We start from the raw sequence: 26761 nt of genomic DNA on the forward strand, positions 1-26761 counted from the left end.
ATGTGTGTCTATACTCTTGACAGTTCTGCTAACACATCATGGTATGAGAGATCTGTCTATACTCTTGACAGACACAGTTTTACTAACACATCGTGTTATGAGAGATCTGTGTCTACACACTCAACAGTCAGAACTCTGCTACCACATCTGTGTCTACAGTCTTGAAAGTCACACCTCTGGTATGAGAGATCTGTGCATACATTCTTGACAGACACATCTCTACTAATACACCATGATATGACACATCTGTGTCTACACTCTTAACAGACACAGCTCTGCCAATGCACCATGATATGACACATCTGTGTCTACACTCGTGACAGATACAGCTTTGCCAATGCACCATGATATGACACATCTGTGTACACATAACATTTTGGATGAATATAAAATACACATATATTCTTCAAATATCACTGATTGTGATTTGAAATGTACTTGGTGGAGTGTCAACAGCTTCGATTTTCTCATGTGAGTTCAAGCATACAGACTGGTATTCAATATTCATGTGCTGTATCTAGTACTGAGAAGACAATGTATAGCATGTGTACTAGTTATTTTGAATGGAACAGGTGACAGTATACTGTCTTACATTTGAAGAGTTTTAATACTTTAAGTGTTATTTTACCTCAAAGTTGACATTGCAAAGTTTAAAAACAAAATCTGGCAAATTAAATCATAATTTGGTGTAGATTTTTAGGGCTGTTCCATTAAAGCATATGTGTGACTCAGGGAAGGCACTTTTAAATTGGGGTGCTCACCCATAGATGCAATTTAGAATTTTATCATTTTGGTATGAACTCTGTGAAATTAAAGTACACTGGCATATATTATTTAAAAAATGCCTTCCCTGGGTACCATGTATGTTGAAATGGAACAGCCCTCAGCAACAGACTGAGAGATTTTGCTGAAAAAATGAGGAGTTTGTCCCAAGCTTACATTTAATCCACAGGATATTAAATATGGGAACTCCTGTTGGGAAAACAAAGTTAGCTGGCTGAAAAAATTCATAGGATTTCAAAATATGACCATTTCTTCTCTTTAAATGCTGAATGAACAAACCATTCCAAAATTCTTCAGTGACAAAAGATTTTCAAATTAACTGCTGTGGTGGACATGTCAGTAGGTCTTTAAGATGACTGATATCTACTTTGCTAATGTGCATGAATGTGTCCAATATGGAACAGTAGCCCTAGAGGAAAACAGTTGGTTAGTTAAGAGATTGAGGTTCTTAAAATGAGAATGGGATAGACTGTTCAACAGCCCCTGAGAACCCATCACATCCCCTCATTAGCCTTCATAGTGGAGGGCCTTCTCACTCCTTAGAATCTTTCCACAACTGATAGTCTGAATTCTTTCTCTCTGACATGCGCCATGTGTGAATGAGAAGGCAGTCTGGCCAGGGGTTAAACACCTCCAGCCTAGTTTTAAGTAAATTCAGTTTATTTTGCAATTCTGACCTTATATGTTTTGTATTCATATCAGTACCAAGACAGTGAAAGAGGGAAGGAGGAGGTGTGGTAGTAAGCAAAGGCCTATAACCCCATCTCAACTGACAGACAACATTCACAGCCCAAGCTTCTGGGCCAGGGGCCATTGAGATTAAGTTGTGCAGCTTGAGGTTCCACTTTGTTGCAAACAGGTCAATCATTGGAAGCCCTTAAAGTGTACCAATCAGATGAAAATTGATAGACGGGATAGATTTTTAGGACATCGTTTTAACAATTTTAATCATATCGCTATAATGTCTGCAGCATGGCAGTTTATACTGATGTCTAGCACTGGAGAATTATGTCACAGACACGTAGCATGATGTCCCACCCAATCACATTATCCTGACACCAGGCTGACCAATCTTAACACTACCTCTTAATGCTGAGTGCCTAGCAATGCAGCTGCTGGTACCATTTTTTCAAGTCTTTGCTATGACTTGGTCATGGTTCAAACCTGCAACCTTCCGCATATCTGAGGCAGAGGCTCTAACCACTTAAGCCACCTAATCAGAAGCATTTTATTTAGGACATCCAACCATATTACATTAATTAAATAACAGTCGTAGCATAATCAAACAATATATAGTGTAGCACAAATTGTAAAAACATATAACCGTTTACCTACTAATCACATGGAAATAAAATACAACCAATACTGAAAATTTGCCTTCCAGTAATACAAGTTTTAAAAGCATTAGGAAAAATTCCAAGAAGTTTAGGGATTAAACCACTTCACATAGCTGGAGTTATTCTACTGTTATATTATTATCAGCCAGATTGTCTTTAGTTTACATTTATTTCACAATTCTTGACTAGACACCTTATTGTAACAACTGTCAGTTGCTGCCATCATAATTTTTCTGCTATTGATACTTAGCATATCAAAAGAGAGGCTTCATCTAAATTCTCTTTTGTATTTGTTCACAATGCTAAAGATCCTCTTGCAATCTGAGTTAGAATGTTATATTGCCAGTAAAGTTTTGTTATCTCACAGAGTTAGAATGTTATATTGGCAGAACAGCTTTGCTATCTCACAGCTAGAACAATATATTGCCAGTACAGCTTTGCTATCTCACAGAGTTAGAATGTTATATTGGCAGAACAGCTTTGCTATCTCAGTTAGAATGTTATACTGCCAGTACAGATTTGCTATCTCAGTTAGAACGATACATTGCCAGTACAGCTTTGTGATCTCACAGACTTAGAATGTTATAGTGCCAGTACAGCTTTGCTATCTCAGTTAGAATGATACATTGCCAGTACAGCTTTGTGATCTCACAGAGTTAGAATGTTATAGTGCCAGTACAGCTTTGCTATCTCAGTTAGAAGTATACTGACATATTGCCAGTACAGCTTTGCTATCTCACAGTTAGAATGTTATATTGCCAATACAGCTTTGCTATCTCACAATCAGTTAGAATGTTATACTGCCAGTATAGCTTTGCTAACTCTTGCCAGAATAGGATACTTCAGCTGTCCAATAGCAGTACTTCTGAACTGACCCATCAATCTCCAGGATCTGTCAATTCAAGAAGCTTCTGTGACCTCTTGTGGCATATATTGGAAATACTGGAATTCACTTCTGTCAGTAAAGTCAGCAAAATAGTTAAATCTGTCACAGAAATATTCTATTTGTCTGAATTACAGACCCTGGGTACAGTTAGTATCTTCATGATCATTACTACCATATGTGGCAATGCTGAATGGCTTATTCCTTATACAATCCAATATCTGACCAGCACTGTTATTTTCCAGAGTGTCAATGATGCCAGTTGTTTTGGTTCTGGCAGATCCATACTCTTTTGCAATTTCAGAATCTGTGAACATTTTTTGGAAAAGTTTCCTGGCATGGTCTGCCACATATATTGGAAGTCCCTGTTCCACAATAAATTCTGCAAAAATAGCTTTCACCCAAGTCTGATTTGCTAATTACATCAGGGTAAATCGACATATTCATTATGGTATTTCTGTTTGATTTTCATCTTGGCTTTAAACTTGGCCACATCTGGTTGTGCAGATGTTTTTGTAAATTAGCATCTAACATTCTTATGCTTTTAACATAATGCCATCATGATTCTTACTAAAAGGTCCCAATTTTACAATTGGCTGGCAAGACTATCAATGAAAACAAAGGAAACAAATATGTTGATGGTACAATCTTGTGGAGTTCTACCCATGTTTTGATAATGCAAGATGAGAAACCCACCCCCAAACCGCAAAACAAATTAGTTTCACAAGCAGTTTTTAGATATTTAAATAATTTTTTTAAAACTTCAAAGCATATCAAACAGAAATTTTAACAGCATCATAATAATGAACAATTATGGTTCCAAAATTAAAATCATTCTGGTGAAACCAAAATCAATGGCAGGTATGTGTTGGTCTAGAATGGACAAATTAACTCTTACAATCCAGCAGACTTTCTCTAAGAATATTTTCAGACTGAGGGGGATTAAGGAGATGGTAATAAAAATGGCAAACAAATGTTTTAATTTGTTTAACTTATTTTATTTTTTAATATACCAGAAAGACGTAATCCATATACAGGCAAGTGTAGGACATAATTAGGTGAGAAGAAGTGTAGTGATTTTGCCAAAAATAATGGCTGGTATGTATTGGATACCCATGAAAAGAAATGAATAGATTAAAAGTAGTTGCACATAAGGTAACCACCAAATAACCAAAGTTATCTCCCCTTACCTCTGAGGGTCCTTCAGCTTGCTAATTACTTTCCATGGGGAACACTGTGGACTATTACAGTATTTACGTAGATCTTCTAAAGCTTTTTTTGTCTCCCTCTCCCCTTGTTCTCTATATTCCTCCTCTGTTAACAACCTGATTTTCCTGGGAAATATTCTGAACCTGAGAAAAAGTACATTTCTCTAATTTTAACTTTTTCAAATATATATAGTGTAACTTTGAAATACAATCAAAATTTACATGCATTGTTCCATAACTAATACAAAATAAACTCTTGAAAAATCTCAAATATTCTCTTCCATAAGCAAGTCAAGAAATAAAGCCATACAAATAATCTATTATAGTGTATAGATCTATGCCAAAATTATTGAACTAATGAGGAGTTGTATTTACGGACAGCTAGCACCATAGAATGACATGGATAAAACTTCCCCCATCCATCCAAATTATAAAACAATTCATTCCATTAAACCCTAACTCTAATCTACATATACACACTGCATACTTGAATGATCATAATATATTTATTAGTTCAAGCTCACTCATAAGTCAAAGGTATTTGGATCAATTTGGATTTAAGTGAATCTCAGCCAAATGAAACAATTTATTTCTTCATTCATTTTTTTAAAACATGTAAAGAACAAAACCTGTGAATTTAAAAGTGATATATTTTTTTAAGTTATATCATTGTTTTCTGAGATAAATTTAAGGAGTTATGGGAAATATTAAAGGAGTTCTTGTAAACAAATTTGAGGACTTTTCAAGGATACAAACAACATTTTCAAAATCAAAAAGTTTTCAAGGCAACCTCTCAAATTCAAAGACTTGTCAATGTTGTATGAACCATGTTATAATTAAACAATTTATAACACACTGACCTATTAAACTAAACAAGACCAAATACATGGAAAGACAAGACATACATCTTACAAAGAAAAGCAGTATACATTTTTTTTGTGTAATATATACAGAAATACCACACAGGCTGCATATGTATGGTGTGTATTTTGCTTGGTTTGTGTGCTAAGATTTCTAATACACTTACCATAGCACTAGTTCAACTATGTACAGTGATTTCTAATACACTTACCATAGAGACCGACTGAACTTGTTAAACAAGAGTTTCCTTGGGAAGCTGTAGACGGTCAACATTATAATAATTAATGCCACAGACACCTCTGTAATCTGGGTACTAATGAAAACTAAAACAAGTCCCACTCCCTGGAGAAACCACTGTATAAGGTTCAAAGTCCTTGTCTCTGTCACGGGGCCAAATCTGTACACTAGTGCAAAACTCAATAGTCCCATTACCACGATGTATCCCACAATCCACTGCCAGTGATCCAAAACATGGCCAGTCACCGGGTTTGTTATCAAGGTACTCATATACTTCAGTAACCATAGCGATGCTGAGGAACCAATGAAGAATAGGACGTAACCAACACTTTTTAGTTTCTGGAAAAGATGATGTAACATTAGGTGAAAGGACAGCAAAGTAATGAAATCAGTATACATCTTAAACAGGAGTCTAGTAATATTGTATTAGCAATTTTCTCATTATAATAAATCAAATAAATACAACTTACATTTTGCTGCCTATGGGAATATTCTCTTTATATATGCATTTGTGTGTGTGCATGTGTATGTATGTGCATATATGTCAGGGGTCACATTACCAGGCAATGTGGTCAACTTCGCCTTCTTCTTAGAAAATAAAAAAAGACTTTGCACTGTGATTTCTTACAGGTACAATCCTATCAATGAACTATTGTAATGAAGCTAAAAAGTGAGATTAAGAAAAAACCCTCTCTCTTAAAACAGACAAACTCACATGTTGGCTGTGTCCATTAATTTGAAAAGAAGAGTTTAGTTCATTCATATATCAACCTTGATGCTTCACTGTCATCTATGAACAGTTATGGTAATGTATAATTGGCAACAAAAGAAATTAGGGCAAACAGTATGATCTGAAGACACAAGTAAAATCGGCAACAAAAGAAATTAGGACAAACATTATGATCTGAAGACACATGTATGATCGGCAACAAAAGAAATTAAGTTAAACAGTATTATCTGAAGACACATGTATAATCAGCAACAAAAGAAATTAGGACAAACATTATGATCTGAAGACACATGTATAATCAGCAATAAAAGAAATTAGGACAAACAGTATGATCTGAAGACACATATAATTGGCAATAAAAGAAATTAGGACAAACAGTATGATCTGAAGACACATGTATAATCGGCAACAAAAGAAATTAGGACAAACAGTATGATGTGAAAACACATAATCGGCAGCAAAAGAAATTAGGACAAACAGTATGGTCTGAAGACACATGTTCTCATATACATGAGAGGTTATTGCAAACAAGTTTTGAAATCTTTCAAGTGATATTTTAGAGTGAACTTTCTGACAGTAAAAAAAATATTGATAAAGGGTAGTTGATGAAGCATTTTTAATAACTTGCAATTACAATATAATCTGTGTGTGTGTGTGATTTAGATTTTTAACATAGCTTTAACAATTTTCCAGTCATATCGCTATGATGTCTGCAATGTGGCAGTTTATAGTGATGTCTAGCACTGGGGCATCCATGTAGCATTATGTCCCACCCAGTCACATTATCCCTGACACCAGGCCGACCAGTCCTAACACTAACCTCTTAATGCTGAGCGCCTAGTGACGCAGGTGTTAGTACCATTTTTAGAAGTTATTAGAATGACTTGGCCTGGGGTTTAAACCCACAACCTCCCACACCTGGGAGGGCGCTCTAACCACTAGGCCACTGGAGCGGTTCAATACTGTAATCTAATTATTCAGTGAAAATTCATTACAATGTATCGCTTTTATTTTTCTCTTTTAAAGTCATATGGCTGCATATGATAATATATATATATATATATATATATAGACACACACACACACACACACACACACACACACACACATAGATACATGGGGCCCTGAGTGGTTGAGTGGTCTAAAGCACTCTCCATCACAGATCACTGCCATCTCACCTCTGTCTGCGTGGGTTTGAGTCTTGGGCTCAACCAATGTGGATATGTGAGATAGCTTGCCGGTGGTTCTTTCCGGGGTTTTCCCGGGTTCTTCCTCCACCATTAATACTGGCTGCCATGTATAGCCTATCTTGTGCTGAAAAACGGCGTTAAACCGTATGACAACAACATACATGCATACATATATACATACATATATACATACGTACATAGATACATACATGTATGCATGCAGACATGCATAGATACATGCATACATACATACATATATACATACGTACATAGATACATACATGCATGCATACATACATAGATGCATGCATGCATAGATACATGCATGTATACATACATACATACATGCATGCATAGATACATGCATGCATACATACATACATACATAGATACATGCATGCATACATACGTACATAGATACATACATAGATACATGCATACATGCACGCATACATACATACATGCATGCATGCATACATACATGCATGCATACATACATACATGCATGCATGCATACATACATTCATGCATACATACATACATGCATGCATGCATGCATACATACATACATACATACATACATAGATACATACATACATACATACATACATGCATGCATGCATACATGCCAATTTTAGTAGCAAAAAGCATAATCAGTGCATGAAAAGTGTAATCTATATATAAAATAACCTGGATCTGCAGCAGCTCAAAATACTTGGCAAAATGAGCCAATTGCATGTGGATAGGAACCAGAATACAAAGACAAAATATACTGCCAAATTATTTATATTTACCACTGACTTTAACTAGCCTACATGTCTCAATTTCAAATGAATGTGAAGTCCACAAATTCTATAATGAGCTCAAATGGAAGGCTGTACCACATCACCCTAATATTCTTATTTTCAATTTTGTAAAGCAGTGTTTATTTGTCCTTTTTCTGATCGGACAATTTTCATCCACAAGTCAAGTTGCAAAAGCCCATTTTCCTCAATTTTTGGTTCCATTTTCTTTACAAGTACAGACTGGACTGCTAATTAACTTGATTATCAATATGCAAGGCAAAGTTTAAAATTAAAAAAATCCATGTTTTCTTGGAAATGGGTCATATACAGCTGTTATAAAAAGAAAATTAGGAAAGTACACATAGGACAATAATGGGCAAATTAACTCTTACACCATTCTTCCTTGACAGTCTTTCGTTTCTGAATATTCTCAAAGAGATCATAATAAAAATGACAAACACAACTTTTACTGCTTTATTTTTATTTCTGAATGTATTGGAAACAGGAAGTTCATTTACAGGTGAGCATAAGACATAATTAGGTAACAACAAATGAACATGTAGATTTTCTGGAACAGGACAGCATGACATTCATGGAAGCTCAGTCTTCAAGTCATTTTTGTTACTAATATGAAATTCCAAAGACAAATAAAGTATATGATTGACTATCCTTTGAATAAAGCTTAGATTGTAAAAGTCATGGAATTGATAAACAGTTTGTAAACTGACTCTCTTTACAGGACCACTAGGTCACTAAACACTGACAATCAAACAGTACAAGGTAATACAGGACCACTGAGCCACACTGAACACTGCCAATCAAACAGTACAAGGTAATACAGGGACACTGAACACTGCCAATCAAACAGTACAAGGCAATACAAGACCACTAGGACACTGAACACTGCCAATCAAACAGTACAAAGTAATACAGGGCCATAAGGGCGCTGAACACTGCCAATCAAACAGTACAAGGCAATACAAGACCACTAGGACACTGAACACTGTCAATCAAACAGTGCAAGGTAATACAGGGCCACAGGGACACTGAACACTGCCAATCAAACAGCACAAAGTAATACAGGGCCATAGGGGTGCTGAACACTGCCAATCAAACAGTAAAAGGCAATTCAAGACCACTAGGACACTGAACACTGCCAATCAAACAGTACAAGGCAATACAACACCACTAGGACACTGAACACTGTCAATCAAACAGTACAAGGCAATACAAGACCACTAGGACACTGAACACTGCCAATCAAACAGTGCAAGGTAATACAGGGCCACTGAACACTGCCAATCAAACATTACAAAGTAATACAGGGCCATAGGGGCGCTGAACACTGCCAATCAAACAGTACAAAGTAATACAGGGCCATAGGGCCACTGAACACTGCCAATCAAACAGTACAAGGCAATACAAGACCACTAGGACACTGAACACTGCCAATCAAACAGTACAAGGTAATACAAGATAACTTCGACATATTATTTTTCTGCACTAAAACTGTATTATAAGTATGTTATTCACCTTTAAGAAATTTGCAATAATTTCTTTTAAAATAACAAAATTTACCAGTGTGCTTTAAATAGAACTTTAAAAAGTAATATCTAGCTTTTCGTTTGAAATGAATGAACGAATAAATGAATGAGCAAGTTTTCATACCACTGGAGCAATAAATATGAAAGATTATTTTTTATTGATTCTTAAATTAAGAAACATGCTTGCAAGCATTTCATATTTATTCCTACTTCAGATGAGTGGGAGAGCTTATTTTGGGATATTCCCTGTCTGAAAAAATTACTTCAAGCTGGGGATGGGGTTAACTTTGAGCATGCACATATCGTCTGGGAAATACAGTTTGTACTATAAATGTAAATTAATTGGTAGCTACTGAATTTTGCAATGGCTGATGTAAACCTACTAGGAAGTTAAGTCACATCACAAATGTACCACAAGTTTCTTTAATTTGTAAAGAAAATCAACAACTTGTGGGCATTAATTTTGTTCCTAAATTCATCTCGCAAATTCCACTAAAATAAATAGCACACGAATAAAAGTTAGTTTACAGCAATGGCTACAAAACAGGTTTGTATTGGTGGATAGCAAAAGTTATTGTGCAACACAAAAAGGGTTTGTATCAGTCAGGGTGCCCGCAACATTTTCTTCATTAAATTCAAGGAGTTTTTAACGAGTTGAGACAGATACAGCATAGGTTTGAGCCCCATGGCTGACATGATTTTGGAAGTATTCATACTGAATTAAAACATCAAACTTACAGGGACCATTCCAAAACAAGACGTATACATGGCTTTTGTTTCACCAAGTCTCATACTTGTACACATCTGAATCTCAAAATATTTTCTGAAGCACAAACAATGTAGCCACTTGAGAATGAATGAATACTTCGAATTTACAACTTTCAGACATCACCAGGCTTCAGCTGAAAGTGTCTGCTTTGGCAACAAAAGAAAAATTTCTTTCCGTGTGCCACATTTTCCCAATATCTCATATGCAGAGATGGGACCATCTGCAAAAAATACCCCTTTATGGATGTAGTATTTTTTACCTTTACATATTCCACATGCTGTTTTGATTGCAAATGAGATGAAAGTGAAGTTTTTACCAATTGTTCGCATGTCTGTCAACTGTTTGCACAGCTTGAAATACACAGAAGTGATACTTTTTGTCTTGATGAATCCAGCCTTTGAAGGCATCATCACTGATCCATATATCTTGGAACTGAAAATTTCCTCCAGACAAACATCTTACCTTGATGCAACAAAATGAAATCTTTCCACAGGTGTACAGAATCATTTTTCAATGGACTGTAATTTTCTACTGCTTAAAACAACATGCTCACATAGACAGGAATTGGTATTACTGTATGCTGAAAGTAGCCAAAATAAACAGAAATAGCTGAAATCGATCGAGGATTTTAACTTTTTTTCCCAAAGAAGTTTCCTGGGCTCATAACCTAATTTGAAGAGTAACTGGATCGGGAAACATGAGTTACAAATTCCAGGATTTTTCTCACTTTTATGGAGATGTTGAAACCCTGCTCAGCACATCTTGAAATTTATTTTATGTCATAAAAACTATAAATGTTCCCACATACCTGAGGTAGAAATCGGTATATGATGAAGACAATAATCAGAAGTGATGCTAGTACTCCCACAGACACACCTGTTCCATAGTGAAGAGTTGTATTGCTGAAAGGATTTTAAAAAGCATATAACTTAAAAATGCACAGATGAGTAAAGATGCTTGCTAGTCAGGTATTTACAGATCATTTATCAGACCTATTTTAATTATTTACAATACACTGCGTTATTTGAAGAACAAGTTTTAAACTTTGGGATCTGATTGCAATAAAAGTTAGTAACAACCTCTTTGTGTTCTAACACAGTTCAACAAGCCAACATGTGCAAAATTAAAAACTTCTGAACCATCACGAATCTATGGTGCTCAGGCCAGGCTATGCTCTTGTGTCATACACACTATGGTGCCCAGGTCAGGCCATGGCCATGTACCACATACACTGTGGTGCTGAGGTCAGGCCATGCCTTGTGTCATATACACTATGGTGCCCAGGTCAGGCCATGGCCGTGTACCATATACACTGTGGTGCTGAGGTCAGGCCATGCCTTGTGTCATACACACTATGGTGCCCAGGTCAGGCCATGGCCATGTACCATATACACTGTGGTGCTGAGGTCAGGCCATGCCTTGTGTCATACACACTATGGTGCCCAGGTCAGGCCATGGCCGTGTACCATATACACTGTGGTGCTGAGGTCAGGCCATGCCTTGTGTCATACACACTATGGTGCCCAAGTCAGGCCATGGCCATGTACCATATACACTGTGGTGCTAAGGTCAGGCCATGCCTTGTCATACACACTATGGTGCCCAGGTCAGGCCATGGCCATGTACCATATACACTGTGGTGCTGAGGTCAGGCCATGCCTTGTGTCATACACACTTTGGTGCCCACGTCAGGCCATGCCCATCTACCATATTTTCCTTAACATGAATGGGTGAAAAAGATGCATGGCAAAATACTGTTTTTTCATTTGTGGCAATTTAAGTGCTGTCATTGTTTGTTGCAATTTCCTAAAATAATTTTGGTCGCCATCTGAATGTGATTGAGCAGAAGTGAAATTTCTACCAAGATCAGTTCCTTGCCAGTTATGTTTCCATCCCATTCTAAGTTTGACACAGCAGTTCAATCAGAACTATGAACATTGAAAATTCTGCCTCCAATTCACTGGTCCAGGACCAGGAGAACCCTCCACAGTGCAGGTACACACAAACCAACAACCAAGTCTGACATGCAAATTCTGATAAGCACATGTTGCAAATGCTTGGCCTTCGATGATGTTGAGTAAAATCAAAGGTCTGATTGACAAAGTTCAAGCCTAGACTGGTAGTATGTGTATGTCATGCTAAATATGCCCATTTCTGGCAAAGTACAATGCCAATTTTAACACTGAATAATCAACTTGCTCTGGTACAATATTATGACTCTTTTTAGATATTGTAATGATTAAATGGACAATTTTATTGAAGTTAAAGGATTAACAAAGAAATATTTAGGGTAGGATGGGTCAGTGCCAACGACATGTGATTAGTTCAATGCTATACTGTATATGCATAATAACTTACAGACTTTATAACTATACTGTATATGCATAATAACTTACTGACTTTATAACTATACTGTATATGCATATTAACTTACTGACTTTATAACTATACTGTATATGCATAATAACTTACAGACTTTATAACTATACTGTATGTGCATATTAACTTACAGACTTTATAACTATACTGTATATGCATATTAACTTACAGACTTTATAACTATACTGTATATGCATATTAACTTACAGACTTCATAACTATACTGTATATGCATAATAATTTACAGACTTTGTAACTATACTGTATATGCATATTAACTTACAGACTTTATAACTATACTGTATATGCATATTAACTTACAGACTTTATAACTATACTGTATATGCATATTAACTTACAGACTTTATAATTATACTGTATATGCATATTAACTTACAGACTTTATAACTATACTGTATGTGCATATTAACTTACAGACTTTATAACTATACTGTATATGCATATTAACTTACAGACTTTATACTGTATATGCATATTAACTTACAGACTTTATACTGTATGTGCATTTTAACTTACAGACTTTATAACTATACTGTATGTGCATATTAACTTACAGACTTTATAACTATACTGTATATGCATATTAACTTACAGACTTTATAACTATACTGTATATGCATATTAACTTACAGACTTTATAACTATACTGTATATGCATATTAACTTACAGACTTTATAACTATACTGTATATGCATATTAACTTACAGACTTTATAACTATACTGTATATGCATATTAACTTACAGACTTTATAACTATACTGTATATGCATATTAACTTACAGACTTTATAACTATACTGTATATGCATATTAACTTACAGACTTTATAACTATACTGTATATGCATATTAACTTAGAGACTTTATAACTATACTGTATATGCATAATAACTTACAGACTTTATACTGTATATGCATATTAACTTACAGACTTTATAACTATACTGTATATGCATAATAACTTACAGACTTTATAATTATACTGTATATGCATATTAACTTAGAGACTTTATAACTATACTGTATATGCATATTAACTTACAGACTTCATAACTATACTGTATATGCATATTAACTTACAGACTTTATACTGTATATGCATATTAACTTAGAGACTTTATAACTATACTGTATGTGCATATTAACTTAGACTTTATAACTATACTGTATATGCATATTAACTTACAGACTTTATAACTATACTGTATATGCACATTAACTTACAGACTTTATAACTATACTGTATGTGCATATTAACTTACAGACTTTATAACTATACTGTATATGCATATTAACTTACAAACTTTATAACTATACTGTATATGCATATTAACTTACAGACTTTATAACTATACTGTATATGCATATTAACTTACAGACTTTATAACTATACTGTATATGCATATTAACTTACAGACTTTATAACTATACTGTATATGCATAATAACTTACAGACTTCATAACTATACTGTATATGCATAATAATTTACAGACTTTATACTGTATATGCATATTAACTTACAGACTTTATAACTATACTGTATATGCATATTAACTTACAGACTTTATAACTATACTGTATATGCATATTAACTTACAGACTTTATAACTATACTGTATATGCATATTAACTTACAGACTTTATAACTATACTGTATATGCATAATAATTTACAGACTTTATACTGTATATGCATATTAACTTACAGACTTTATACTGTATATGCATAATAACTTACAGACTTTATAATTATACTGTATATGCATATTAACTTACAGACTTTATAACTATACTGTATATGCATATTAACTTACAGACTTCATAACTATACTGTATATGCATATTAACTTACAGACTTTATACTGTATATGCATATTAACTTAGAGACTTTATAACTATACTGTATGTGCATATTAACTTAGACTTTATAACTATACTGTATATGCATATTAACTTACAGACTTCATAACTATACTGTATATGCATATTAACTTACAGACTTTATAACTATACTGTATATGCATATTAACTTACAGACTTTATAACTATACTGTATATGCATATTAACTTAGAGACTTTATAACTATACTGTATGTGCATATTAACTTAGACTTTATAACTATACTGTATATGCATATTAACTTACAGACTTCATAACTATACTGTATATGCATAATAATTTACAGACTTTATAACTATACTGTATATGCATATTAACTTACAGACTTTATAACTATACTGTATATGCATATTAACTTACAGACTTTATAACTATACTGTATGTGCATATTAACTTACAGACTTCATAACTATACTGTATATGCATAATAATTTACAGACTTTGTAACTATACTGTATATGCATATTAACTTACAGACTTTATAACTATACTGTATATGCATATTAACTTACAGACTTTATAACTATACTGTATATGCATATTAACTTACAGACTTTATAATTATACTGTATATGCATATTAACTTACAGACTTTATAACTATACTGTATGTGCATATTAACTTACAGACTTTATAACTATACTGTATATGCATATTAACTTACAGACTTTATACTGTATATGCATATTAACTTACAGACTTTATACTGTATGTGCATTTTAACTTACAGACTTTATAACTATACTGTATGTGCATATTAACTTACAGACTTTATAACTATACTGTATATGCATATTAACTTACAGACTTTATAACTATACTGTATATGCATATTAACTTACAGACTTTATAACTATACTGTATATGCATATTAACTTACAGACTTTATAACTATACTGTATATGCATATTAACTTACAGACTTTATAACTATACTGTATATGCATATTAACTTACAGACTTTATAACTATACTGTATATGCATATTAACTTACAGACTTTATAACTATACTGTATATGCATATTAACTTACAGACTTTATAACTATACTGTATATGCATATTAACTTAGAGACTTTATAACTATACTGTATATGCATAATAACTTACAGACTTTATACTGTATATGCATATTAACTTACAGACTTTATAACTATACTGTATATGCATAATAACTTACAGACTTTATAATTATACTGTATATGCATATTAACTTAGAGACTTTATAACTATACTGTATATGCATATTAACTTACAGACTTCATAACTATACTGTATATGCATATTAACTTACAGACTTTATACTGTATATGCATATTAACTTAGAGACTTTATAACTATACTGTATGTGCATATTAACTTAGACTTTATAACTATACTGTATATGCATATTAACTTACAGACTTTATAACTATACTGTATATGCACATTAACTTACAGACTTTATAACTATACTGTATGTGCATATTAACTTACAGACTTTATAACTATACTGTATATGCATATTAACTTACAAACTTTATAACTATACTGTATATGCATATTAACTTACAGACTTTATAACTATACTGTATATGCATATTAACTTACAGACTTCATAACTATACTGTATATGCATATTAACTTACAGACTTTATACTGTATATGCATATTAACTTAGAGACTTTATAACTATACTGTATGTGCATATTATTTTAGACTTTATAACTATACTGTATATGCATATTAACTTACAGACTTTATAACTATACTGTATATGCACATTAACTTACAGACTTTATAACTATACTGTATGTGCATATTAACTTACAGACTTTATAACTATACTGTATATGCATATTAACTTACAGACTTTATAACTATACTGTACATGCATATTAGCTTACAGACTTTATAACTATACTGTATATGCATAATAATTTACAGACTTTATAACTATACTGTATATGCATATAACTTACAGACTTTATAATTATACTGTATATGCATATTAACTTACAGACTTTATAACTATACTGTATATGCATATTAACTTACAGACTTCATAACTATACTGTATATGCATATTAACTTACAGACTTTATACTGTATATGCATATTAACTTAGAGACTTTATAACTATACTGTATGTGCATATTAACTTAGACTTTATAACTATACTGTATATGCATATTAACTTACAGACTTCATAACTATACTGTATATGCATATTAACTTACAGACTTTATAACTATACTGTATATGCATATTAACTTACAGACTTTATAACTATACTGTATATGCATATTAACTTACAGACTTCATAACTATACTGTATATGCATATTAACTTACAGACTTTATAACTATACTGTATATGCATATTAACTTACTGACTCCAAGGCATTACTGTATGTGTTAAATTACCATCTACAACGCTTTACTGTATAGTTACACACTTTAACTTACCACTCCAATGCTTTATTGTATATGCACATTAACTTACTGACTCCAATGCTTTACAGTATATGTAAAATTACCTACTACAGTGCTTTCCTATATACATATTAAATTACCAACCTCAATGCTTTTCCATATATACACATTAACTTACAGACTCTAGTGCTTTACTGTACAAACACAAATTACATTACTCACTCCAGTGCTTTACTGTAAACATTGGTCCCCCTCTTATACAGCCACCCCTTCTGCAATTGGAGAGTGGCCTTATAAGACAGGTAGCCTTTCTAGAGGGGGTGCCATTTTTTGTGAGAAGTATACGTAATGTACATTGTATGAAAGCTACATACTTTAAAGCATTTATATTTTCGTTTAAAAGTAACATTAATTATTAAGAAGTTCTTTTTGTCCTAAGAACAGACTTATTTCAATTCAATATACATTTGTTTTAATAGTTCCTATTCCTGACATAAGCATGACATGCGAGCGGGTATTGTTGTCATGCACATTGCAAAACCATTCGAAAACGCAATTTAAATCTTGTACATACATAATTATCTTTCCATTTGCTCCATTTCCCCACTGCTGATGAATAATCTCATTATCGATTACGATGTTGTTTATTTGAGTCTTTCCTATTTAAAATTGTTCTGAAAGTCCCCCTCTCCACCACCCCATGTCGTCGAATAGAATAATTGTCTTTCTTCTAAAGTAATACATATCTGTTTATGTGATGACATATTAATGTCTGGTAATGATTTATTCGGATGTTGCTAACTTTATGCAATTTAATTATGCAGACAACTCTTTTGTAGAGTGGACAAAATGCCTTCTTCGTAAAGGAAGCGATAGATGTATTATCACCTGATTTTTTGGTCTTTGTCTGGTACCTTGTCTTGTTCAAGGTAATTTCCATGTGTGTGTTAATCAACAAAATCTATATTTAGCCTATGCTGACCATGTTATGATCTTGACAATTATGTCATGTTGTAATCATCAAAGAGAAATACTCAACAGACGTGTGAATCCCAAAACCCTATCACAACATTTGATGTGCCCATTTCCTGTAAATGTCTGCTTTTATAGATAATGATACATTATTAATCTCAGTGTTACATGTGCTTTAGCAAACACTTATTTCAGTAATGGAAACATAACATCGGGAGATAGGTATCGACGATAGAGATAATCTGATTACTTACCTTATGATATGAATTAATTATTGGTTCTGGACACATTTGAAATAAAAAGTGGCTGCTTGTGAGGGGAACATTTTATATTTTTGTACTAATATACTGGCCACTGGTCATGTTAGAGGGGTGGCCATTCTTGAGGGGTACTTTTGAACACAAACTCATCGGTGCCTCTGGATTCTGGCCGTAAGAAGCGGGTGGCTGCTGGTCAGGGGGGCCATTCAAGAGGGGGATCACTGTATATGCAAATTAAATTACTAACTCCAATGCTTTACTGTACATATATAAATTAACTTACCTACTCCAATGCTTTACTGTACATACATAAATTAACTTACCGACTCCAATGCTTTACTGTACATACACAAATTAACTGACTCCAATGCTTTACTGTACATACACAAATTAACTTACCTACTCCAATGCTTTACTGTACATACATAAATTAACTTACTGACTCCAATGCTTTACTGTACATACACAAATTAACTGACTCCAATGCTTTACTGTACATACACAAATTAACTTACCTACTCCAATGTTTGACTGTACATACACAAATGAACTTACCAACTCTAATGCTTTAATGTACATTCATAAATTAACTTACCTACTCCAATGCTTTACTGTACATACACAAATGAACTTACAGACTCCAATGCTTTACTGTACATATATAAATTAACTTACCGACTCCAATGCTTTACTGTACATACACAAATGAACTTAACGACTCCAATGCTTTAATGTACATACATAAATTAACTTAATGACTCCAATACTTTACTGTACATACACAAATTAACTTACCGACTCCAATGCTTTGCTGAGAAGAATAACAGGACTCCAGCTGCTAGATACACCAAATACCACAAATCCACAGCTGGAATGCAAACAAAATATCCATGTGAAAAGAGAAAACTACAGCACCCCCAATTTTCTATTTTTCATGTACATCTGAATGTACACCAGGACTTAAAAAATCCACTGCAGCTCTGCTTGTACATATTGAGCGTTGTTGTTGTTGTTGTTGTTGTTGTAGGGCTTAACGCCATTTTTCAGCACAAGATAGGCTATACATGGCAGCCAGTATTAATGGTGGAGGAAGAACCCGGAAAACCCCCGGAAAGAACCACCGACCCACATATTGAGCGATGATGTAAGGGTAATTTTGAGTGGGTTTTCCCCATACAATATAAATAACATAGGAGTATTATTGTTAATTATCCTGCGTGATGATTAGCAATTTCAAAATATTTTGATATTCACAATTTTTTTCACTAGCATCAAAACTATGAAATTTAAGGTCTTGATTAACAATGATCTTTCCTTAAAAGCAATGGGATGCCTTCCACAATCCAACAATTTATGTATTGAGAAAAATATTATTTTAAAAACTAAATAAAAATGACAAATGGAATCCAACAGATTCAATGTTGTTCTTAAAACCCTAAATTGCAGAGCCTTTTGTTTTGGTTTTAGCTGTGTTTTCTTTTACCCTCATTTGCGCTTCATAGATACCCACATTTTTAATTTGACCCCCAAGTTTTTTATTATTACTCAGTTTGACCCCCAGTTTTGACACCAAGGAGAGATAATGTTTTAGTCTGGAAATCACACTATCAATAGAACAGGTGAGGTAAGTAGTGTGAATGAAGTTAGTAATGTGATGCATGCTGTTGTGGGTTTAATGACACAGATTAAGACTTGAACCCACATGGACTGAGTTGATATGGCACTGATGGACTAAGTTGATATGGTATTGATGGACTGAGTTGATATGGCATTGATGGACTGAGCTGATATGGCATTGATGGACTGAGTTGATATGGCATTGATGAACTGAGTTGATATGGCATTGATGAACTGAGTTGATATGGCATTGATGAACTGAGTTGATATGGAATTGATGGACTGAGTTGATATGGCATTGATGAACTGAGTTGATATGGAATTGATGGACTGAGTTGATATGGCACTGATGAACTCAGTTGGTATGGCACTGATTGGTAAAGGAATGAGCTTTAGACCACACAGCCACCTGGAGTCCCTCAGTCAGGTGATGGAGTAGACAAATGGATGTGATGAAATATCTGGGCTCTAGATATGCTCGAGCCCCTCAGTCAGGTGATGGAGTAGGCAAATGGATGTGATGAAATATCAGGGCTCTACATATAATGGAGTCCCTCAGTCAGGTGATGGAGTAGGCAGATGGATGTGATGAAATATCAGGGTTCTAGATATAATGGAGTCCCTCAGTCAGGTGATGGAGTAGGCAGATGGATGTGATGAAATATCAGGGCTCTAGATATATATAAATTGTTTATGCATATAAACTGACCAGCAGCCTATAAGACTAACAGCACTTAATCTGTATTAATTTGCTTGAAGTAGGCAATCTGCATTTTTCGTGCATATAAACTGAAACTCGTAATCTTTATTAACGTGTTCAAAGGATGCAAAACAATTTAATTTTAAGCATTAAGACCATTGTTGTGGGTATACAAACTTTTGCTATCAAAGGTTTAGTACTGTGTAAGTTCAACTGAAATAAATCATGGAAATAAGTTTCTGTTCTTGCATCTTGTTATGGAGAGTATCAGACATATAACTGAGTGCACACTTAGCTGGTCCTAGTCATTAAGCCATCTGACAATTTCTCAAACATGCCAATAAAGAAGACCCCATCTGTATCATACAGTATGATCTATAGGGTCTTACCTGTGCAAGTGTATCTGGGAGATATATGATCTATATTGCATTACCTGTGCAAGAGGATTGGGGATATATGATCTAAGGTGTCTTACCTATTCAGGTGGATCTGGTGGATGTGTGATCTGTTAATTCTTACCTGTTCAAGTGGATCTGGGGGATGTGCAATCTAAAGATTCTTACCTGTACAAGTGGATATGGAATGTATGATGTAAAGTGCCTCATCTGTGCAAAGTGAATCCTGGGTCATATGATCAATGGTGTCTAACCTGTGCAAGTGGATCCAAGGTCATATGATTAATGGTGTCTTACCTGTGCAAGTGGATCCTGGGTCATATGATCAATGGTGTCTTACCTGTGCAAGTGGATCCTGGGTCATATGATCAATGGTGTCTTACTTGTGCAAGTAGAAGTAAAAGCCTGATGCAGTAAGAAAGAACTACTGGACTTACTCATTTTTGATGTGTGCTACAAACCTTTAATTTCTAATGTGGCTGTGTAATTTGTACTGGAGTCAACTCCCACACAGCTCTGATTAAAGGCGGTCAGGGGCTGACTAACAGTAGGCAGGAAAGCATTGAATGAGGAAAAGATGGAGTGCAAGAACTGTAACCCAGGATTTTCACGTGCATCCTTTACTTCTGACACAGAGTTCCCAAAAAATGTGCTGAAGGTTACCAACTGGTTTGTTTCATTCAGATGAAACTTCAACTGAAAAACAGATGATGATCTTGTTAATGTAATTTCACATATAAATATTAATATACATGTAATACAAGCAATCAATTGGTTAAGTTAATCTAATGTAATTTCACATATAATTAATATACATGTAATACAAGAAATCTATTGGTTAACTTAATCATGGGAAGAGAAAAATATTATGTGGAAAATAACATCCATTTATTGTTTTTCCTTGCTCATTTATTTATAAAGACAACTTAATTTAAAATATTGTGATGGTAAATGATGAATTTTCAAGCTTCCTCCCTCACGCAGGGGCTGAACAGTCGCTAAACCAGAGGTCCTGGACTACCCAATTTTTCCAACTGAAAAGCCAAGCAGACTCCATCTTAATCAGAGTATAACAGCTATAATCACAGAATAACAGGTATGATAAAACATATAGATGAACACCAGTGCAGCTTCTTAAATGAGCATAGGGGACACTCCCCCTCCACAAATATGTAAGTTTCCCCACTTAAATTTTTGGACACTCCCCACCCACCAATTTGTCAGTATCCCCCTTAAATTTCTCAAATTCCCATAGCTTGATCAATTTGGAGGTTAGGATATACATAAAACATCTCATCTCCCTGACAGAGCAACCAAGACGAAACACTGCAGACAGAGATGAAATTAGATATACTATGCATTTAACAAATAGAGTATATAATACACGTATGACATACAAATATAGTACATAATATATGTATGACTTACAATTATAGTATATAATACATGTATGACATACAAATATTATAGTACATAATACATGTATGACATACAAATATTATAGTACATAATACATGTATGACATACAAATATAGCACATAATATATGTATGACATACAAATATAGTACATAATACATGTAACTTACAATTATAGTATATAATACATGTATGACATACAAATATTATAGTACATAATACATGACATACAAATATAGTACATAATATATGTATGACATACAAATATAGTACATAATATATGTATGACATACAATTATAGTATATAATACATGCATGACATACAAATATAGTACATAATACATGTATGACATACAAATATAGTACATAATACATGTATGACATACAATTATAGTACATAATACATGTATGACATACAATTATAGTACATAATACATGACATACAAATATAGTACATATTACATGTATGACATACAAATATAGTACATAATATATGTATGACATACAAATATAGTACATAATACATGTATGACATACAAATATAGTATATAATACATGTATGACATACAAATATAGTACATAATATATGTATGACATACAAATATAGTACATAATACATGTATGACATACAAATATAGTATATAATACATGTATGACTTACAATTATAGTATATAATACATGTATGACATACAAATATAGTACATAATATATGTATGACATACATATATAGTACACAATACATGTATGACTTACAAATATAGTACATATGTATGACATATAAATATAGTATATAATACATGTATGACTTACAAATATAGTACATAATATATGTATGACATACAAATATAGTACATAATATATGTATGACAAGCAAATATAGTACATAATATATGTATGACATACAAATATAGAGAACATGATACATGTAAGACACACTGTAAAACATGCTTGGTGTCACTTTAGTTTATAGTGGGACCCAAGAGACTAAAGGCAAGATCTAATCTAAATTGGATTAAAAGGTATGTGACATGGGCATCAAATAAAAAAAGTCAACCCCTATATATATTTATACCATCATTTCTTCAAACTAAAATTTCTTTATATATCAAAGCCAACATGTTAATGTGGAAGACCATCTTGGCAAAATCTCCTTTTCCTAAGTTTGAGTAAAGTTAAAACTTTATGAAGCATTTATAAAGCAAACAACATCGCCCATTAATTATTAATTTTAAGGTGGTTCCAAACTTCTTTTGTACCTAAAGTTTGCAAAATTTTAATAACAACTTACTTTTCAGAAAGATGCATGAAAAATGTGACTATGAAAAATATAACAAAATAGTAAACATAGATAGTGGTTGGTAATTAAGACTGTAAAGTACAGACAGTGGTGGGTAACTAAGACTGTACAGTAAATATAGTGGTGGGTAATTAAGACTGTACAGTAAATATACATCGTGCTGGGTGATTAAGATCGTACAGTAAATATAGTGGTGGTAATTAAGACTGTACAGTAAATATAGATAGTTGTGCATAATTAAGACTATACAGTAATATAGTGGTGGGTAATCAAGACTGCACAGTAAATATAGTGGTGGGTAATCAAGACTACAGTAAATATAGTGGTGGGTAATTAAGACTACAGTAAATATAGTGGTGGCTAATCAAGAATGTACAATAAATATATAGTGGTGGGTAATCAAGACTCTACAGTAAATATACTGCTCCATTAGTGGTTAGAGCATCTGCCTTGGATGTGGGAGGTTGTGGGTTCGATCCCAGGCCAATTCATACCAAAGACTTACAAAAATGGTACAAACACTACCTTGCTTCACACTCAGCATTAAAAGGTTAGTGTTAGGACTGGTCTGCCTGGTGTCAGGATAATGTGACTGGGTGGGACATCATGCTACATGTCTGCGGCATGATGTCCTAGTGCAAGACATCACTATAAACTGCCACACTGCAGACATCATAGCAATATGACTGAAAAATTGTTAAATCTATGTTAAAAAGTCCAAATCACACACACATAGAGTAAATATAGATGATGGTGGGTAATCAAGACTTTACAGTAAATATAGATGGTGGTGGGCAATCAAGACTTTACAGTAAATATATATGGTGGTGGTAATCAAGACTTTACAGTAAATATAGATGGTGGTGGTAATCAAGACTTTACAGTAAATATATATGGTGGTGGTAATCAAGACTTTACAGTAAATATAGATGGTGGTGGGCAATCAAGACTTTACAGTAAATATATATGGTGGTGGGCAATCAAGACTTTACAGTAAATATATATGGTGGTGGTAATCAAGACTTTACAGTAAATATAGATGGTGGTGGTAATCAAGACTTTACAGTAAATATATATGGTGGTGGTAATCAAGACTGTACAGTAAATATAGATGGTGGTGGTAATCAAGACTGTACAGTAAATATAGATGGTGGTGGGCAATCAAGACTTTACAGTAAATATATATGGTGGTGGTAATCAAGACTTTACAGCAAATATAGATGGTGGTGGTAATCAAGACTTTACAGTAAATATAGATGGTGGTGGGCAATCAAGACTTTACAGTAAATATATATGGTGGTGGTAATCAAGACTTTACAGTAAATATGGACAGTGTTGGATATGCAAGACTAGATAAAATAAATCGGTGGGTAGACAAGAATGTACAGTATAGACAGTGCTGGGTAATTAGACTTTAGAGTAAATATACATGGTTGTGGGTAATCAAGACTGTACAGTAAATATACATGGTGGTGGGTAATCAAGACTGTACAGTAGATATAAACTGCACAATAAATATAGATAGTACTGGTAATCAAGATTAAACAGTAAATATTGGTAGTGGAAGGCAATCAAGGTTGTACATTAACTATAGATGGCGGTGGGTAATCTAGATTGTACAGTAAATATTGTGGTTAGTAATCATGACTGTACAGTAAATATAGATGGTGCCAAATAATCATGACTGTACAGAACATACTACAATGTACTCTGCTAAAACAGCCTATTTAGTCAAGACCATACTACAATGTACTCAGCTAAAACAGCCTGTTTAGTCAGGCTCATACTACAATGTACACTGGTAAAACAGCCTGTTTAGTTAGACCCATACTACAATGTACTCTGCTAAAACAGCCTATTTAGTCAGGCCCATACTACAATGCACTCAGCTAAAACAGCCTGTTTAGTCAAGACCATACTATAACGTACTCTGACAAAACAGCCTGTTTAGTTAGGTTCATACTACAACATACTCTCACTGGTAAAACAGCCTGTTTAGACCATTATACAATGTACTCTGCTAAAACAGCCTGTTTAGTCAAGACCATACTACAATGTACTCTGGTAAAACAGCCTGTTAAGTCAGGCCCATACTATAATGTACTCTGGTAAAACAGCCTATTTAGTCAAGACCATTGCTGTCTGACCATACTACAATGCACTCAGCTAAAACAGCCTGTTTAGTCAGGTCCATACTGCAATGTACTCTGGTAAAACAGCCTGTTTAATCAGGTCCATACTACAATGTACGCTGGTAAAACAGCCTGTTTAGTCAGGCCCATACTACAACGTACTCTGGTAAAACAGCCTGCATTTGATATTTCTACTAAGGTTCCTCAAGGTGATCCACAATCCAGATATCACTTATGTAGACCCTGATTTGTTTATATGGTCTTACATTGTATTTGAGTCAGTCATATGCTCTCACCTGTTCAGTATAATAGTAGAAATGCTAGAATTACACCAGGATATGCTAGTGAACTACACTAAGAAACAACCCACATGGTCAGTCCATTGTCAGTCATAAGTGTGGGTTATAAATCAACACATCAATAATTTCGCTGAAAATGAGAAGAAAAGAATAGCATAAACTTACAGCTGGATTTGTCCATAGGTGAAGGAGAGATTGCTCAAGTCCAGTGAAACAAAATATTTTCCAGTTATTGCCTAAAACAGTGACTGGTCCCTTGAATTCACTATGAAACAAAACACCTGAAAGAATGGATAACAACAACCATCAGTACTAGTACTTAAGCAGTAAACGTACGAGGGATATCAAAATAAGGTCATTATATAATAATAATAATAATAATTGCAATAATATTAATAATAAAAGTTACTATTACCACTAACCACTCCAGTGGCCTAGTGGTTAGAGCATCCGCATCTGATGCAGGAGGTCGCGGATTTGAACCGCGTCAGAGTCATACCGAAGCCTTACACAAAATGGTACTAACAGCTGCCTCACTTGGTGCTCAGCATTAAGAGGTTAGTGTAAGGACTGATCGGCCTGGTGTCAGGATGTGATTGGGTGGGGCATCATGCTACATGTCTGCGGCATGA

The 26761-nt window shown here is 33.9% G+C and overlaps 2 protein-coding genes across 3 annotated transcripts in view; one reads left to right on the forward strand and one right to left on the reverse strand.

The window, feature by feature from the left end:
* Positions 1–26761, forward strand: part of LOC149792104 (aspartyl aminopeptidase-like) — a 148116-nt gene that overhangs the window by 53372 nt on the left and 67983 nt on the right. The gene's annotated exons all lie outside the window — the stretch shown is intronic.
* Positions 1–26761, reverse strand: part of LOC149792105 (nuclear envelope integral membrane protein 1-like) — a 42660-nt gene that overhangs the window by 3033 nt on the left and 12866 nt on the right. For both annotated transcript variants that reach the window (XM_089970628.1, XM_089970627.1), the window contains exons 2-7: positions 26295–26410; positions 21445–21679; positions 19067–19139; positions 11136–11229; positions 5284–5648; positions 4194–4355 (exon numbers count right to left, since the gene is read on the reverse strand). In XM_089970628.1, the coding sequence (XP_089826754.1) occupies positions 4194–4355; positions 5284–5648; positions 11136–11229; positions 19067–19139; positions 21445–21679; positions 26295–26410 (1045 nt within the window). The remainder of the gene's footprint in view (positions 1–4193; positions 4356–5283; positions 5649–11135; positions 11230–19066; positions 19140–21444; positions 21680–26294; positions 26411–26761) is intronic.

Source organism: Sinohyriopsis cumingii, chromosome 9 (assembly GCF_028554795.1).
Source record: "Sinohyriopsis cumingii isolate HCF-2022 chromosome 9, ASM2855479v2, whole genome shotgun sequence".
In the NCBI taxonomy this organism is placed as follows: domain Eukaryota; kingdom Metazoa; phylum Mollusca; class Bivalvia; order Unionida; family Unionidae; genus Sinohyriopsis; species Sinohyriopsis cumingii.